Below are 17,217 nucleotides of genomic sequence, written 5' to 3' on the forward strand. Positions count from 1 at the left end.
TTTCAACTTCATTGGAATGACTTCTCCAAACGGTCAATGCAATGATTTGCTGATTAACACGTCAGATTGCAATGTTTTGAAATCTTTATACAACGAGTATTGGATTATATTAATTTTTGTTACTAGCGAGCGGTGATCGAACGCATCCGCCCATTGTATCGGCAAATGGAGAGAAATCTCTGTCAATCAAAGGCTTGCCATTCAATTGTTATAGAATCTGCGAAATTGACTGGTTCCTTCCAGTCACATCGCCGCCTCAATCTGTCTGTCGGACATACTTTTAACAATAATTATATATACATGTAACTCAGTTTTTTTTCTAGTCTTTACCTTGTATCTTCTGACTTTATGTATGTACATGTATCTATGTAGGCACAAAAGATTCTGTATTTTTGTGTAGTTTTAATTAACCTACTTTCATGGATTTTCGAAATATTCCACAATTTGTTTCATATATTATTCTTATTACTTTTTAATAACATTATTTAATAAAAAAGAAATTAAGTCTATTAAACACTCTGTCTTACTTCATAATTACTTTTTATAACCAAATCACGTGTTTAAAAACGGAGTAACTAAGCAACATTAAACGCGGATATTTTGAGGATTTCTTCTTTCTTAAATAGACTTTTAATGAAGAAGTCCTTTTTGCTGTAGTGGCGGGTATGCGAGTATAGTCATTAACAGCAAAGAGAAGCAGAGATTCAAGAACTACTGGTGATCTGTTCATTAAACTCATATCAAAGTACTTTTAATTGACTCAATTTGGCTCGGTACTACTTCTTTCATCTTTGTCTTTTATAGAAAGCACACGTCGCTTTCCAACTTCTTCTAAAACAACTTCCTAATTGACATTTCCGAGAAGCATATACGAAGGAGACAATACCGTATTTTGGAAATTAACCAAAAATTGACTTGCTTTCTGGCTCATTTTTCTACAATGCCGCCAATTCTACAATAAGAGGAAAACATTTGTTTAAGAATAAAATAGGGGCATGTAAGCATTAAAATTAGTTGGTTATGAAGAAAAACGATTACACGACCGAATGCCTTAGCCGGAATAATGACATCAGATTCCGTTTGATGTATTTAAGGGACAGGTGACTTGTGCGTCTTGAATTACACCCGCTGTGCCGTGCAACGTCGCGTGCATCAATCCCCCGCCCCTCCCAATTGTTGGGGCACTTCCCCGCGGGTGAATGTGCCGCTACCTCTTCTGCCATTTACGCCGGTTGATTCGAACCGATAATTTGGCACTAATTATTCAAGTATCACCAGTCTAACTAAGGAAATGTTCCAGTGTAGAAACCGCGGGTCCCGCGCTCTGCTATGTAATTAGTAATAAAGCATCCTGATATTTACTCTTTTAAATAAAAAAAATAATAATAACTGTATAATATAATTTGAATAAAAAACTGTAACTTATTCCTTTGAATCATCAATTTAAAAGGTATGATTTTGAATATATAATTAAAAATCATTCATTAAAAAATAGGATTGGTCTTACAAATAAATATTATAGTCATGCATTATAATGATTCAAAACAGATTCAAAGGTTTTATGGACAACTGGGACAGTTACATAATGAAAAACGAAAAAAATATTTGATGTTTGGGCAGACGGTAAAATACGTAGGCAGAAGAAAACAAAGGGAACATATAGGAGATTGTAACATTACTCTTGTTTTCTTAATTTCTTTGAACTGTTATTCAATAATGACCTTCATGTGCCACAATAAGAGAGAGAGAGAGAGAGGTTTACTGCAAGACTCTAGAAGTCTTGATAATGAAAATATCTTCCATTTTATCTAAAAGCTGATAAATTAGTCTTTTAGATCCCCAAGTTGAACGAGCTGTGATATGAACACAGGGTGTGATTATGGCTGCAATACCTGCCAAGTTTTTTTCTTTTTCAAAGAATTATGTGTCAGAAAAAATTCTAGTAATATTGTCGCATTCTAGCATTCTTTTTTAATCTTGAGAAAAATTGAAACCAATCTAGAAAATTGATACCCCATTTAGGCTATTAAGGAGGCAATCATATATTTTAAACTATTAGGTGATTTTTTTTGCTCATTTCTTCTAAGTGATCATTTTAGAACCACTTATCTAAAAAGTCAACTGAATAAATTGTGATCATATTCAGAGTTACGCTAGCTATGTAATGTGACAAGATATATTCTAGTGAACAAAAACTTGGACCAAGTTAAAATGTAATCCGGATGACCCAGTTTCTTAGAGAACTTTCTCTTTTAATCCAGATAATCCAATTTCAAGATAGTCTTTCTTCAGAATCTCCATGCGGTCCATTTCTTCAGGAACTCTCTCTCTCTCTCTCTGACCATACTTGCAGATATAAAACAAATATTTGCTATTTATGTCAGCGAAAATAAGGGCAATAAATGTTTTATTAGTAATAATTTATTACATTTAGTCAATCATTTTGAAAAAGCCACGATTTTTATATCAAAGGAAAGTAGGACTAGTGCTACAAAGATGACAGAAGATGACTTTCTATGTCACCAAACACCAACTCATATTTCTAATTAAATTTAATGATTCTAAAATCAAAACCATGGCCTCAGATTTTATGTCCAAATACGAACATTAATACAACCTCTTCAGTTAATGATCAGCAAACTGTTATGTATGTTTTAATGTTACTTAAATTAACGATTTAAAGATTGAAAATGATCTTGTTTGAATAATAAATGATAACATAATTCGATTGTGTATTTTTTTCAATTGCTTACAGTGATCTAACTGAAATAATCAACTTGAATAAAGTTTCCAATTTTGTCAGTTTTAAAAAAAAAATGTTGCGTAAAGCGTAAATCTTTGCGCAAATTAACATCACAATATCTATCCATTCTCTTCTTTCGATACTTCAGAAAACATTTAAGCACCTTCACATATTTAAGTAATTCAAAGATTCCAAGTTTATTTGATCTCTCGATTAAAAAAACTATAAAAAGAAAAATGAAAAGAAAAATTGTTTATTGTTATATAGGCGAAAAGACGTAAGGTTATAGTGAGAATACGACAATTTGGGATATCCATAAACATAATTTATTTTTAGACTATATCTAATTACTATTGCGTCGTTTATTTCTAAATCTTTGTCCAATTACTTTTTTTTTCTTGATTTTTTTGTATGTTTTAAACTAACGAGATACATGAAGGCAACAAAGACGTAAACGTTACATTAACTTATAATTTAATCACGTCTGCTCCACATGTATCAAGAAGATATATTTTTGGGTTCCAAAATATCTAATTCTGTAATCTTCTATTTCAAGACGTAAATATTTCTAATGTAGTTCTCATTATATATATATATGCGAGATGTTTTTTCTTGAATCATTTTTTGTTTGTTTTGTTTTTGTTGTTGTTTTATTATTATTGTTATTATTATTATTATTTATTTTGTTTTCTTTTGTTTAAAAACTGTTTACCGTGTATCTGAAATAATAAGTCGTACAATTTTGAGTTCAATGAGATTAATAGTAAACAGGTAATTTTACTCGTAAACAATGGTCAAAAGTTATGTCTGTTTGAAAGTCTGTAAAAATGTTCAATACAATCGACATCATGGTTAGGGGTTAGCCAAAAGTAAGCTCCATCGTCGCAAACCATGGCAAAAAAAATTTATAAGCGGAGTCCGGACCGTGGCTCCAGACGAAGAAAATTTCTTTCACTACGTATTTCATAAATTAGATTTCACTTACAACTTACGTCTTTATTAAATCTGTCTTCTACTAAAAAGTTTCTTTACAAAAAGAGATATTGTTTTTCTGATAGAAATACAATGTATATCGCTTAAACCCAGGGAGAAAAGTCACAAAAGACATCTCATGAGAAGCAAAATGAAATAACCAATTAATATACACCTTGTACTTCAGGGTTTGTTTCAGTGTATGTATTTGAAATGAGTTAAAACAGTTAAGCAAAGAAGTTATCCATAAACAAAAGTAAGTTTCATTTTATTGAGATTTTGGTTGCAATTTGAGACAAAACAGATCAAAGAAAAGCTTTCGACGAAAAAACTAGATCATATGAGATACATTATACATATATGTTATTTTTAATAAATCTTGACAAATATTTAGGGTAGTCAATTCAATGTTAATGTTCTAGTGTCACCCAAAGTCGTGTCATTAGACTTAGCAATCTTGACATGACATCTAAATTAACACAATCATGAAATGACTTAAACACACAATACAAATCTCACAGGATGCAGTTGTGTTGAAGTTTATGCACTATTTCATATCTTGTGTGGGCCTAAGTTTTCTCTCCGCCATGTTTGGTGTATATATAATAATTCAGTATGGGTATAAGCAGAGGAGGGAAGACTAACAACAATACATGATGTACTTTCATCAATTACAGCATTAAATACATTTTCTATTAGATTATCGCCAATATGTACACTGGTTCAGTAAATAAAGCGAACCACTCATTAACAATTGCTACCGAGGGTTCCCTGATTAATTCCGCACGCAGATTCTTTATTAACTTCATTTTCTCATGAACTGCTCCAGGAAACCGTAGATTTTGCCTTAAAAGATAACCTGGTCTCCGTAAGATTAAGAAGCAATCAGCTCTTAGACTGAATAAGAAAACGTTCCATGCTGTTGTAAATTCATTAAAGAAGCCCCTCCAAATCCCTAATTTCAATTATTTAAATTTCTGGCTACTAAGCGTTATTCAAAAGGACCTCTTTCAAGTCACGAAACTGTTTAGAGAAATTGCCATTATTTCTACAAATGTCTAACACATAAACGTAATTTATAAAATGTTTTCTAATATGCGTTCGATTCCTTCAAGGGATGATAATGAAATAAAGAAGACGTGATTATTAATTGAAGGAAGGGTTCATCAAATTTTTTGTTCAATATGACAGAAATTAAACGATAAGATTTTTTAAAGAAAAAAATTATATAAAGTGCTTAGCGTAATGATCACTTTTTACCATCTTGATAACGTATGTTTTCGACATCTAAGCTATTTCGTTTTGATCAAATTTGCCAAGTTAGTCACTTCACAACATTGAAAAGAAATGTTCGTATTTGATGATTGTGAATGATATTTTATTAAAGAAATATGAAGTAAACGAACAGTAATCCTTTTCAAAAGTCCATTTAAACAATACAAGTTTGACCTGTGAAAACAGAGGTGGGATCAGCTGCCATGGAGGACTAAGCATTCCTTGTCGATCGGTCACATCCGCAATGTGCTTTCTGTCATGATGGGGTAAGCGGAAAAAATTGTAGACAATTCAGTGTGAAAATAATGGCCTAACAATTTGTATGAAAGACGTTAGCCAATATTCGACTTAACGACAGACGATATTTGCAAACAAAGCCATTGTATCGACCATATTATTTGCAAAATGTTGACTTGATATCCTTGTTTTATCAACTTATTTTTCAATAGCCTGTCTCATTTTAGAAATTGTTCGTATGTGGAACATGCTCTTGCGTATGTCGAGTCTATTGGGATACATAAACTCCATATGCAGGTGATAATGGTATATTGCTACATAAATAAGGGAAGTTGACGATAGAAAAGTTGAAGTCATCACGTTTATCATAAAGTTAAGTTGTTTTCCATTTGCCATCAATGTGTTTCTCTAGTTAAGCATCCAAATTTGAAACAGATGTGTCAGACTTTGTAGTCTCTTTTATTTCGAGTTCAATAGGATATATCGAATCAACGTAGGAACGAAACTGAATATTTTTAACTAATAAAACGTCGTCAATATATCTGAATGTCGAATTGAGAACACAGCAAGCGACTTCTTCTTTTTATGTAGAAGTTTTTGAATAAATTCTGCTTTATATGAATACAAAAAACAGGTCTGCTAATAACAGGGCACAATTAGTACCATGGGAATTCTAACAGGTTGTTGGAAGACCTGATCTCCAAAAACTACATACATGTAGATATTGTTAATGAGAAACTCTAGCATTTTTTAATATGAACATTGGGATACTTGTATGTAGAATCAGAATTCTTTTTAAGTAAATAAATTGCACATGACAAATGACAAGGTAAGCAAATTTTCAAGGTCATTTTTACTGAAGAAGTAGTTGTCTATATGATGTCAAAAAGAAAGCAAGTTTTCGAGTTCTTTTTTTACTGAAGAAGCAGTTGTCTATTATGTCAAAAAGTCTGGTCTTTATTTTATCGGGGAGAATGGTTGTATAAAATGTTGAAAAAATGTATGTTTTGATGCTATTGATATAAAACTCTTCACAGTTTTAATGTTTATCTCATTAAACTACTTTCCAGGTATTGAGAATTAGGCATAAATTATTAATATTCTTATCAGCTAATTCTACAGAATACGAAATAATATCAAATGCTCTTTGTTCCGTGTTAGTTCATTCCAATTCCAATCAATGATCTACTGAATTATTCAGAGAGAAAAAATATAGCTCTAAACAGTTTGTCCTTAGATTTGCATCCAAATATGAGATAACTTATTCAGCCCCCAAACAACAGACGTATTATACTTATGAAAAATTTACAACTGACTGGAATAATATTGAAATGTAAGAGGAGCTATCAGAAATCAAATTCGATTTCATTCTAATTTGAAATTAATTATTTATTATGACTTGTATATTTACCGTGTATTTAAGGGATAGTCATTATTGGTTTTCCCCGGATAAATTGATAAATAAGCTAATAAATGATAAATAGAAGATAATTAAGATTTAGATCACTTATGCCAAATTGGTAAATTATGATAGCCGCCAAATGCTTTAAATAAAATATGAACGGATTTGTGATCAAGATTTTTGTTGCTATCAATGTTTACACTTTATACTTGCTTGTTTTGATTGACCGAAATTTGATAAAGTGAAAATGTAAGAATATTTAATCTTGTGTAATATTGATATCAAATAGAAACATAAAAAACCTGATAGCAAGCAGGTATGTCTATGCAATCTCCTATTCGACTTTATGCTTCTATTCAAAAGTCTTGATATTTTAAATAAAGAAATATCTTCGTATACTTTGAATTTTTTTTTGTTCGTTTGTTTGCTTTGTTTGATTGTTTCTCTTTCTTTCCCCAAACGTAAAGAATTTTGAATTATCTTGGCTACACAAGAGATACACATTTCAGTTAATCGAGGAACAAACAAGAAATTAATTCAGATCTTGTTCTTTGTTCAATCTTTTTTTTCGCTTTCTCTTTAAATTCGACCCAGTCTGTCAAACTATTAATTGCATGAACAAAATTACCGTCGATTGTCAGAATGATTGCATAAAAAATGATACTGAGACTACCCTGATGTCATTTTAGGGGATATGCTGAAGTCTCGCTATTACGGTAAAACTCGTGATTTGTGTAAGATTCGTAAGCGGATCCGATAATTTTCGTGATTGATGTAGAAACTACGTCTCATAGGGAACCTTCGTTTGCCTCTGAAGGAGACATTTGTATCATTGATAAATACTTATTACTAAATTGGAAAAAACACAAAATGCTAGATCATATTAAAGGATTCAAAACCGTAACGCGTGGTGATTGTCGTAAATATTTCATCTCCAATTTTCGATAATAGTAATATTCCCGAGGGGAGGTAACTCGAATCAATCGTAGAGGATCATATATTTTTCTTCTAATTACCAATCGGTTGGCAAACCTCCTTTTGCCCTAATGATGACGGCACTGAAACGACCACTAGGGATATCCAAGGGACAAGCACACAATATTTGAAATTAAAAGTTTTTGGTATTGAAAAGTAATCGTTTTTATCGAAACTAACCGTTTCACAGCTGAATGCAATCACGTACTCAGAGGACTAAGATGCTGTAAGGGGATTAATAGTGAGTTAGGCACGGATTGAACGCTGTCTTCTAATTAACTAGCTAAAGTAGAAACATTTCATTTGTGAAGTGCTTATTAACTGTCGGGAAAGTGTTTTATGCATTACTTTCCATTATGGAGGGAATGCATCATTCGTCAAAGATCATATCAGCCCTGAACATCAGGGTTTGGGGGTTTTGAAATTTAGAATTTGATTCTGCGATTAGGCGGGAGAGAAAGATTGGATCTATTAATATGATTGTTAAAACAACAGTCTATTAACGAACGATTTGTTAAAGCAATCGTACCACCAGGATGATATCAGTTCATCGTGTCTCTCTATCTGACCTCAGTCGCCGTTTTTCACTGTTATTTAAGCTATAAAGAGATGCTTTCGCACGCAATGGAGTAGAATCTTTGTGTCGTCAGTGATAGGGAAATACACATTTTCACTTCTGTAAAATTTTCACGAAACGAAAATTTTGTTTTAATATCATAACATGTATACTTTCTGAAGATAATTATTTGCCGTTTTCTTTGATTTTTTTTACTCGGAAAGGTACTTTGTACCTTTTAGCAATTTTAAGCAAAACATTTCCTAATTCTAAAAGTCACCAATGAATCTCAAATAATTTTTGCAAAATTAATTACCTGTGGGGATTTGAGGAATAAGGAAGGAAGGATGTTGATAACTTTAATCCTGCTCTCTCTTCTCTGAAATACAAATTCAAATGCAAATGCAAATTTGAATTTATATGCTATCAAAGACAAAACTCAAAGCATCTCGTCTTCTTTATGACAGAAGTTTCCTCTTCTTGTTTGTATTTGTTAGACCAAAGGTGATGAAGGTATGGAAGGGTTATTTTCCATGTTAAGCAGTAGCTTGATATCGTTTGATCATATTCTTACTTGTCTGCATTACCTGATTCTGTAAGATAAAATAACAAAAATTGAACCCATACATTTTTTCAGAAATGAAAATAGGATTAAAAAAGAAAAGAAAAAACTGCGCAGAAAACATAATGTTAAACGATAATCATTCCTTATTTTTATAGGATTTTTCTAGGTAATAATTTCTTTCTATAATGAACCAATCAAAACTCGTGTTACCTGATCTGCGCTGAATAGCAATCAATCGTCTCCATATTGGCCCGGCAAATAGATTTAATGAAGCCACGATTCATAACAAGTTAATTGCTTTAGCTTTACAACCTCTTCGGATCTTTTATTCCTGCAATAGTAACACAAGTTATTGTGACAGAATGACAGATATTTCTAACAATCGTCCCAAGAGTATTCGGACTTAATTTATAGTTAATTTTTGTAAAAAGATGCTGCATTGAGAGCCGGGTTTCCATCAACAACATCATACTATTACCTATTAACGGGCACCCATGGGACAATCTCCACAAATTGGTTATCAATTTTATTTGAAACTATCGAAAAGTCAACCGAGGCCTCGACATCAACAGCGTTTCAATTAGTTAGCTAATTGAATGTGAATAATATAATGATATTTGTTCGAGATTCAGATCAAATAAGGTTCCCACGATTTTTATGACAGTGCGCCTTTGATTTTAGATTAGGAAGTATGTTCACATTACACAAGAGACATCTATTAAAATTGTCATGGATGAGGTATAAAGACCCGGATGTCCCACATAATGGTCTTTAGAAATTGTATCTTTTTAGCAACATTATGTACATATTTTATAAGATGAAATTATATATATGACCCAAGATTACCTGTAACAACATACAAGAAAAATATGATCTTAAATGTACCATGCATATGTCATGTTAATTTTATAAGATTACGAGTATTCTGTGTAGGAATTAATAATTATACTTTGATGTTTCTGTAGAATTATTTGGATTTCTTATAAGAAATTAAATCAAATGCAACGCTTCCCCCCCCCCCCAAACTAGAAACATTAATTACTAAATGCATCCCCCAAGTTGTTATTTTGCAAGTAAAATTATTGGTAGGGATAAGTGAAAAGAAATGATTCCCTTCTGTCATATGCATATACATAATCTGCTAGATAGGTTGATCGAGTCTGTATCTTAAGATGGTTGACCGAATTTGTTCCGCTTTTTTCCCTCATCAAAGTATATGAATATCAATATATATAAAATGAACTTACTAACTACCATTTAAGTGCCTTACAGTTAATGTAAAGATATGGAATTCGAACGTCTCAATTGCCTCATGCGGAAAACCTTCGTGTTGTTATGATACATTGTCTTTCTATAATGATTGTCTTTATATGTTGATACTTTGACATTACAAGCCTCCTTCTTTACTCCTCACTAAGGTATTAACAGTAGTGAAGGAGAAACTTCAAGAGTACTGTGCAACAATATATTCGAGAAGTGGTGTAAATCAGATGTGGATACTTAAAAATTCCTTTTTTAAAAAAACTTTTGGAAAATTTGAAATCACAAGAATTTACCAAAATCAACAGCTTAAAACTTACGACTTTTCTTTTATACACAACCATTCCCCACGATAAATTAAAGTCCAGGCTTTTTGATATCATTGACAGCTGCTTTTTCAATAAAAATGGAACTCGTAAATTTACTTACCTTGTCATTGGTCATTTGCAAAATTATTTTGTTAAAAAACATTCTGATTGTACACACAAGTATTCTGAAGTAGACATCAAAAAGATGCTTGAGTTTCTGATTGACAATATCTATGTGGTTTTTGGAGACCAGGTCTTCCAACAATCTATTGGAATTCCCATTGGTACCAATTGCGCCCCGTTATTAGCAGACCTTTTTTTGTATTCATATGAAGCAGAATTTGTCCGAAATCAAGAAAACACTTGCTGTGGCCTTCAACTCGACATTTAGCTACATCGACGACGTATTGTCAATTAACAACGGTTATTTTCATTCTTATGTCGATACGATATATCCCGTTGAGTTGAGATAAAAGATACCACAGAGTCTGACACATCTGTTTCATATTTGGATATTTTACTTGAAAAAGACGTTATTGGTAATCTAACAACCAAGCTTTATGATAAACGTGATGACTTTAACTTTTCAATCTTCAACTTCCCTTACTTATGCAGCAATATACCTTTATCACCTGCATACAGGGTTTATATCTCTCAGTTGATTCGATGCGCAAGAGCATGCTCGGCGTACGTACACTTTCTAAAACGAGGGAAATTATTGACAAACAAGTTGATGAAACAAGAATATCAGCAGTCTCGTTTAAAGTCATCATATCAAAAGTTCTATGGTGGATACAATGACCTTGTCAGCAAATACAATTTATCTTTGAGTCAAATGTTGACTGACGTTTTTCATTGTTAGGCCATTATCTACACACTGAATTGTCGACGGATTTTTCCGTTATTTTCCGATCATGAAAAGGAGCACGCGGCGGATGTGTCCGGTCGGCAGGGGATGCTCACTCCTCCATGGCACCTGATCCCACCTCTGATGTTTTGGAGGTCCGTGTTTGCTCTGCTCCTATTTTGTATTGTTTAATGGACTTTTGAGCTTGAATACTGTTCGTTATCTCCATATATTTCATGTACATGCTGATCCTTTGACATTACGTATACATGCTGATCCTTTGACATTACTTTCTGACACTTTTTCATTATATGCTGAAACGTCTTCATTATAACCGGATACTTCTTCCTTATACGCTGAAAGTTTTTTTTGTATATGCCGATACTTCTTTATACATGTATGATCATGGTGCTTTGACATGATTTTTTATGTTATAAGCTGACTCTGTGACATTACTCGGTTTATGCTATTAATTTTTTTTATTACACATGGATAATGATATTTAAACATGTAATTTATAAAAAAAAATTTGAATTTGTTACATTTTGGTGAAAATTTCCAGCAAGCAAGAAGAGGGCTAATTTCAACATGTGTGGAAAATTTAAAATATGTTGCATGTATTGGTGAAACTGCAAGAAGTTCATGAATATTTTGGAAGGGAAAGAAAATTGTTTGTAAGGTGTCAGAATTTGAAGCTGTTGATATTTTAAAAGCAGCCGAGACTATGTAACAGAGAATTGACTGTACCTCAAATTTCACCACAGAGAAGATATTTTTTTTGTTAAATCTCCAATCTCATTTTCAAGATCGTCTTCATTTATTTCAGAAAACCCACTTTCAATTAATTTAAGGAAGCTCTAAACATTAATGTAAAATGCTTTCGAGTCTTTGAGAAAAAATATCATATAAAGGTGTACATATTAAGTGTATCTAGTTCATTTTCAACATAGGGTACTTGCCTTCTTTCCTCAGGAAAAAATGTTTAAAGACAATGAATTATTTGTGAGCATAAATCACTAATGTTGACTTACATTGGGAAAATTAATTGAAACAATTATCAGTTACTTACTCTTGATCTAATATAATGTTAAAAATACTTTAATTCATTATGAATTATGTCACTAACTTTAGATTCACATTTATTCTATCTAACCCCTAAGGACAGATTACTCTAACTACATAAAACTAACCCTACAATTAGAACATTTTAGTGTATAGTGTTTAGACAATTGTTTAAAAAAGTGTCATACTGCGATAAATAGTTATATCTGATATTAATAAGACTTTGGTAATGTCAGTTACCTGAAAAACATTTTAAGGAGGGAAATCAAATATGGGTGCTCCTACATTACCCTGAATTCTGTTTGGATGAAAACCACCATACCAAACACAATCGATTCTAATAACATCATTTCAGGTACATTTAAATACAAAAGGCTTCAAATTCGTTGAAAATAGCTTAGAAACAATATCCTGTGTATTCATAAACATGTTGCATATGTAGTTTGTCTTATATAAGCAACATGTTTTCACACTTTCTGAAATGAGCCCACCAGAAGTTTAGGTTTAAATTTCACCACATTATAAAATATCATCATCATATAACGTCAAGGTATCAGCATATAATGTCAAAATATCAGCATCATCAAAGTTTCAGTACAATGAATACATTGTCAAAGTACAATCAGGAATGGTGTGCCCCTAAATCATTTTGGCAATAAATACTATATAATAGAAATCAAGGATAATTAGAATATGCCTCATAAATAACTATCGATGTTTTTTGTTTTGTTTTTTTACTTTTGCTTGTCTAGGAAAAAAATTGTCTCGGTCTGTTCCTATTGGCCGGTCATACTTATATAATGAAAAAGTATCGGCCATATAATAAACAAAGTATCAAGATAAAATTTAATTTAATCTTGAAAATAATCTGCATATATAGACAAAGTATTATTATGTAATGAAAAAGTACATACATCAACACGTGATATCAAAGTTTCATCATATAATGAAGTATCAGTATATGAATTCGTACAAAAAATAAGCAAATAATGAAGAAGCTAACAGCATGTAAAGAAAAAGAGTTGAAGTATCATCACAACATGAATGTTATCCACATAAGGCAATTGCAACGTTCCATACCTGTCGGTTCAATATGATTTTATCTGCCTTGTCACATGACCTATATTTATTGATTCAATTATGACGGGTATCCTGATTGTAAACGGGTTTATAAAAAAAAAATAGAAAAAGAATGTTTGCTCAGAGAGGAATGCCTTAATTTTCTTGAAGTTAAGAATTGTATATATGTTTAGTTCGGAATAAAAGGTTTTGAATTCTTATTCAGATGGTGTTTATAATTACAACACAAATCAAATCACAATATATATGTGTCAAATATAAGAAAACGAGTCAAGAAGTAGGGAAACGTGCACCGATTATGTTATACAAAGACACTTGTACCTTCACAGAAATTTAAAAGACAGACATTTAAACAGCTCAGTTTAAGGTATATAAATTAAACACCACCGCTATCATACCGGATGTTTAGAACGATACCTTAAGAACGAAATTGGTCATCAATATTTGGTTTTGGCATTGCAGGGGAGCAGATATGAGGAACGTATTTATGGAGAAGAATCGCTTATCAGGCCCGAAGCATGAAGCGTCATTCGTCGTCAAAAACAAGAAATAGGATCCTAAAATCTAATAATATGATACACAATGCCCAGTGGATGATATCTTTGAAGTCTCTAGTTCTGTTAATTAAACGGGAATATCTTTGATTAGGATCGTAAATGAGCCAACTTGCAGGTATTTGGTAATTGTGAAATTGATTAGTAATGGAAGAGTACGTCATCTCATAGCCATCAGACTTTCTGATCTTTCCTATTTTCTTATTTCCATCACATTAAATTAGACAGCATTATGTTAATTAATAAGTATAGAATAAAAGAAGATTTAAACTAAATATACTTTGAAAATATTATTTCATATTGCTAGCTAGTTCTCTCTAATATTAAGAGCTATTGTCATGAAGTAAATGAAATCCTACACTCCATCGGTAACCTCAAGCTCCATTTTTGTGGGGTTTTTTTTTTTTGGGGGGGGGGTATACTATGTAGGTACTGATTCGTGTGATGTCATTGAAAATGTCTATTTAATCTCTTTTTAAGTGGACTGAACAAGCAACATTAACTGCTATTTTATGAACCTTGTACCAAATGGTACTTGAGATTCATTGATACAAAATACGTAAAATAGTATTTTATTGCATGGCTGGTTCACTGAAGGAGCAGCTACATGTATTTTTAATGTGATCTCACAATAAATCTGTACATGCATTTTACAGATATAATTTGGAATGGTTTTATAATGAATATATCTAACAATATTCGCTAGCTTAAATGTATAAATTACTTTACGTATTTAAAACTTTTGTTCTTATATTTACCATATCAAGAGATAATTTGGAATAGTTTCACAATCAATGATATCTAGCCTATATCTTGTTTTATGTATTTCAAATATGTGTTTTTACATGTATGTGTTTCAAGTTACACGTACTGGTTTTATTTATCAGCTCGAAGAAACAGATTCTTAATAACTTTAAAGAAAAATTTGATTGTAAGAACACTGAAATCGAAAATTATTGACTGGATGAGTGAATACTTCATTGGTTTTTTTTAAGAACCAATGAAAAATGGGGTTTTTTGGACGCTGATAAAATAATATCAAATATAGATGTAAATATGAAGCGTATTCATTTAATTTTCAACATAGGGTACCTTCCGTTTACCCCCCTAGAAAAATATTCATACACAATGAACTGTTGGTGAACTGAGCTGCTTGAATTGATTAAAACTGAGTAAAAAACTTTAGATTCTAATTTATTCAATTTTGGATCTAAGGGCAGATCACTCTAATTGCATAAAATATCATGGAATTGGAACTCTTTAGTGTGCAGTGTATAGAGGGTTCTTAATTTTATGCATACTACACTATTTTATGACATGCATACTCCAACTGCATGGTGCTCATGCACTAAACTCTAGAATAAAAATACTTTTACGATGGAACAAATCACTTTTTTGTAGGTGGCAACTAAGATTATTGCTACACTTTTACTCATTGGCAAGCACAGGTAGAATAAAATATGTAGTCCATTCTCAAAGTGTGCAGTTAAACAGGTACCCTATTTCATATAAAATGTCAAACTCTATATAAATAGGCAAGTTTAAATCTTAGGTTACTCTTATCTGCTGTAGCACGTAATTTTGCTGATCTAAAGCAAACAAAAGGTGTGCAAAACAAAACTGTTAAATAAATTTCTAAAAATCATCGTTAGGGGTTATGAAATTCAAGATGATGTATCATTTTGCAATTCAAAGAATCAATGGGAATTTAATGGAAACCCCTAATCTTCTCTTATACCCTTGTTTGTTTTTACCAAACGCAGTTTTTTTTTCTGTTAAAAAGACAAACTGAGAACAAACGTGGTTACATGTTGAATTTCAGGTCAATTGAAATTGTAGAGACTTTTAGTTTTATCACAGTTAAGTTTTGTTGATGTTTTTCCACAGACATTTAATAGAGTCCTCTCTTGAAAGAGTCATTGTGCACGTTCGACATCATGTATACCAGACTGCTATACCTGTGGGTTGTGTTGCTTCCATTCATTTCAATCGGCAGTAAGTTCTTTCTTAGTTATCCAAATTGTTATCATTTGATGCTTAAGTTATTTGTTGAAGTCTCAATATGCTTAGTTTTTTTTCAGTATTTTAAAACATAATTGTATCTTATTGTTCAATGTTATGTTCATCTTTTGATATAATGTAGTAGATTTCACAGAAAATTGTTTCCATTTCACTGTTACATGGTAACTGATTCTTATGTGACCAATGCATCACAGTTCTATGAGGGGCCGTTTGGTATTTGATATCAATAAGTGGTATTACCTATTCGAATAGGTGATATCACCTACTCAGATTTTGAATTGGGTATATTGCTACATAAATAAGGGAAGTTGACGATTGAAAAGTTGAAGTCATCACGTTTATCATAAAGTTTTGTTGTTAGGTTACCATAAACGTCTTTTTCTACTAAAATATCCAGTATGAAGCATATGTGTCAGACTCTATGGTATCTTTTATTTCAAGCTCAATGGGATATATCGAGTCGACATATGAATGGAAGTAACTATTGTTAATTGATAATACGTCGTCTCCTCATGTATAAATTTTAGAATAAATTCTGCTTCGTATGAATACAAAAATAGACCTGCTAAAACGGGGCGCAATTAAAATTAGTACCCATGGGAACTCCGACAGATTGTTGGAAGACCTGATCTCCAAAACTACATACATGTATATATTGTCAATCAGAAACTCAATCATCTTTTTAATATCTACTTCAGAGTACTTGTGTGTACAATCAGAATGGTTTTTTTTACAAAATAATTTAGCAAATGACCAATGACAAGGTAAGTAAATTTACGAGTACCATTTTTATTGAAAAAGCAGCTGTCTATGATGTCAAAAAGCCTAGACGTTACTTTATTGTGGGGAATGGTTGTATAAATTGTTGAAAAGTCGTACGTTTTGTTGTTATTGATTTTGGTAAAAATTTGTGATTTCAAATTTTCTGAAAGTTCCTTGGAGTTTTTTAGGTATCCACATCTGATTTACATCATTTCTCGAATATACTATTGCACAGCACTCCTGAAGTTTCTTCTTCACTGCTGTTAATATATTAGTGAGGAGTAAAGAAAGAGGCTTGATAGAACATTTACTGGTACACGCTTTGTATCTTTGTAAGAATTTTTATGAAGTTTAGGAATCCAGTATAGGTATGGATATTCAAATTCATTTTGATTGTTGGAAATATTAAAAATATTGAAAACTGACATACGATTTTGAAGAATTTTCTCCTTAGAAAGGGAATGTATGGGTATAATTTGGATTACAGCTTGCAGAATTAAAGCACAGCTCCACTAAAATACAGTTAAGATAATGAGCCTTACAAACAAAGACAATGTTGTAATCACTAAATAGCAAGAAATACCAGTACGGCGCCTC

The 17,217-nt window shown here is 31.8% G+C and overlaps 1 protein-coding gene across 1 annotated transcript in view; it reads left to right on the plus strand.

Annotated features, from left to right (window-relative positions):
• The first annotated feature begins 17,151 nt into the window (after positions 1 to 17,151).
• The window catches only part of LOC133204090 (neurogenic locus notch homolog protein 1-like), a 34,983-nt gene continuing 34,917 nt past the window's right edge, over positions 17,152 to 17,217 (plus strand). Inside the window, exon 1 of the mRNA XM_061339854.1 lies at positions 17,152 to 17,178. Coding sequence (XP_061195838.1) covers positions 17,152 to 17,178 — 27 coding nt within the window. The remainder of the gene's footprint in view (positions 17,179 to 17,217) is intronic.

The sequence above is a fragment of the Saccostrea echinata genome, unplaced genomic scaffold (genome assembly GCF_033153115.1).
Source record: "Saccostrea echinata isolate AGI-Se365-2 ecotype Australia unplaced genomic scaffold, CSIRO_AGI_Sech_v1 ptg000002l, whole genome shotgun sequence".
NCBI lineage: Eukaryota > Metazoa > Mollusca > Bivalvia > Ostreida > Ostreidae > Saccostrea > Saccostrea echinata.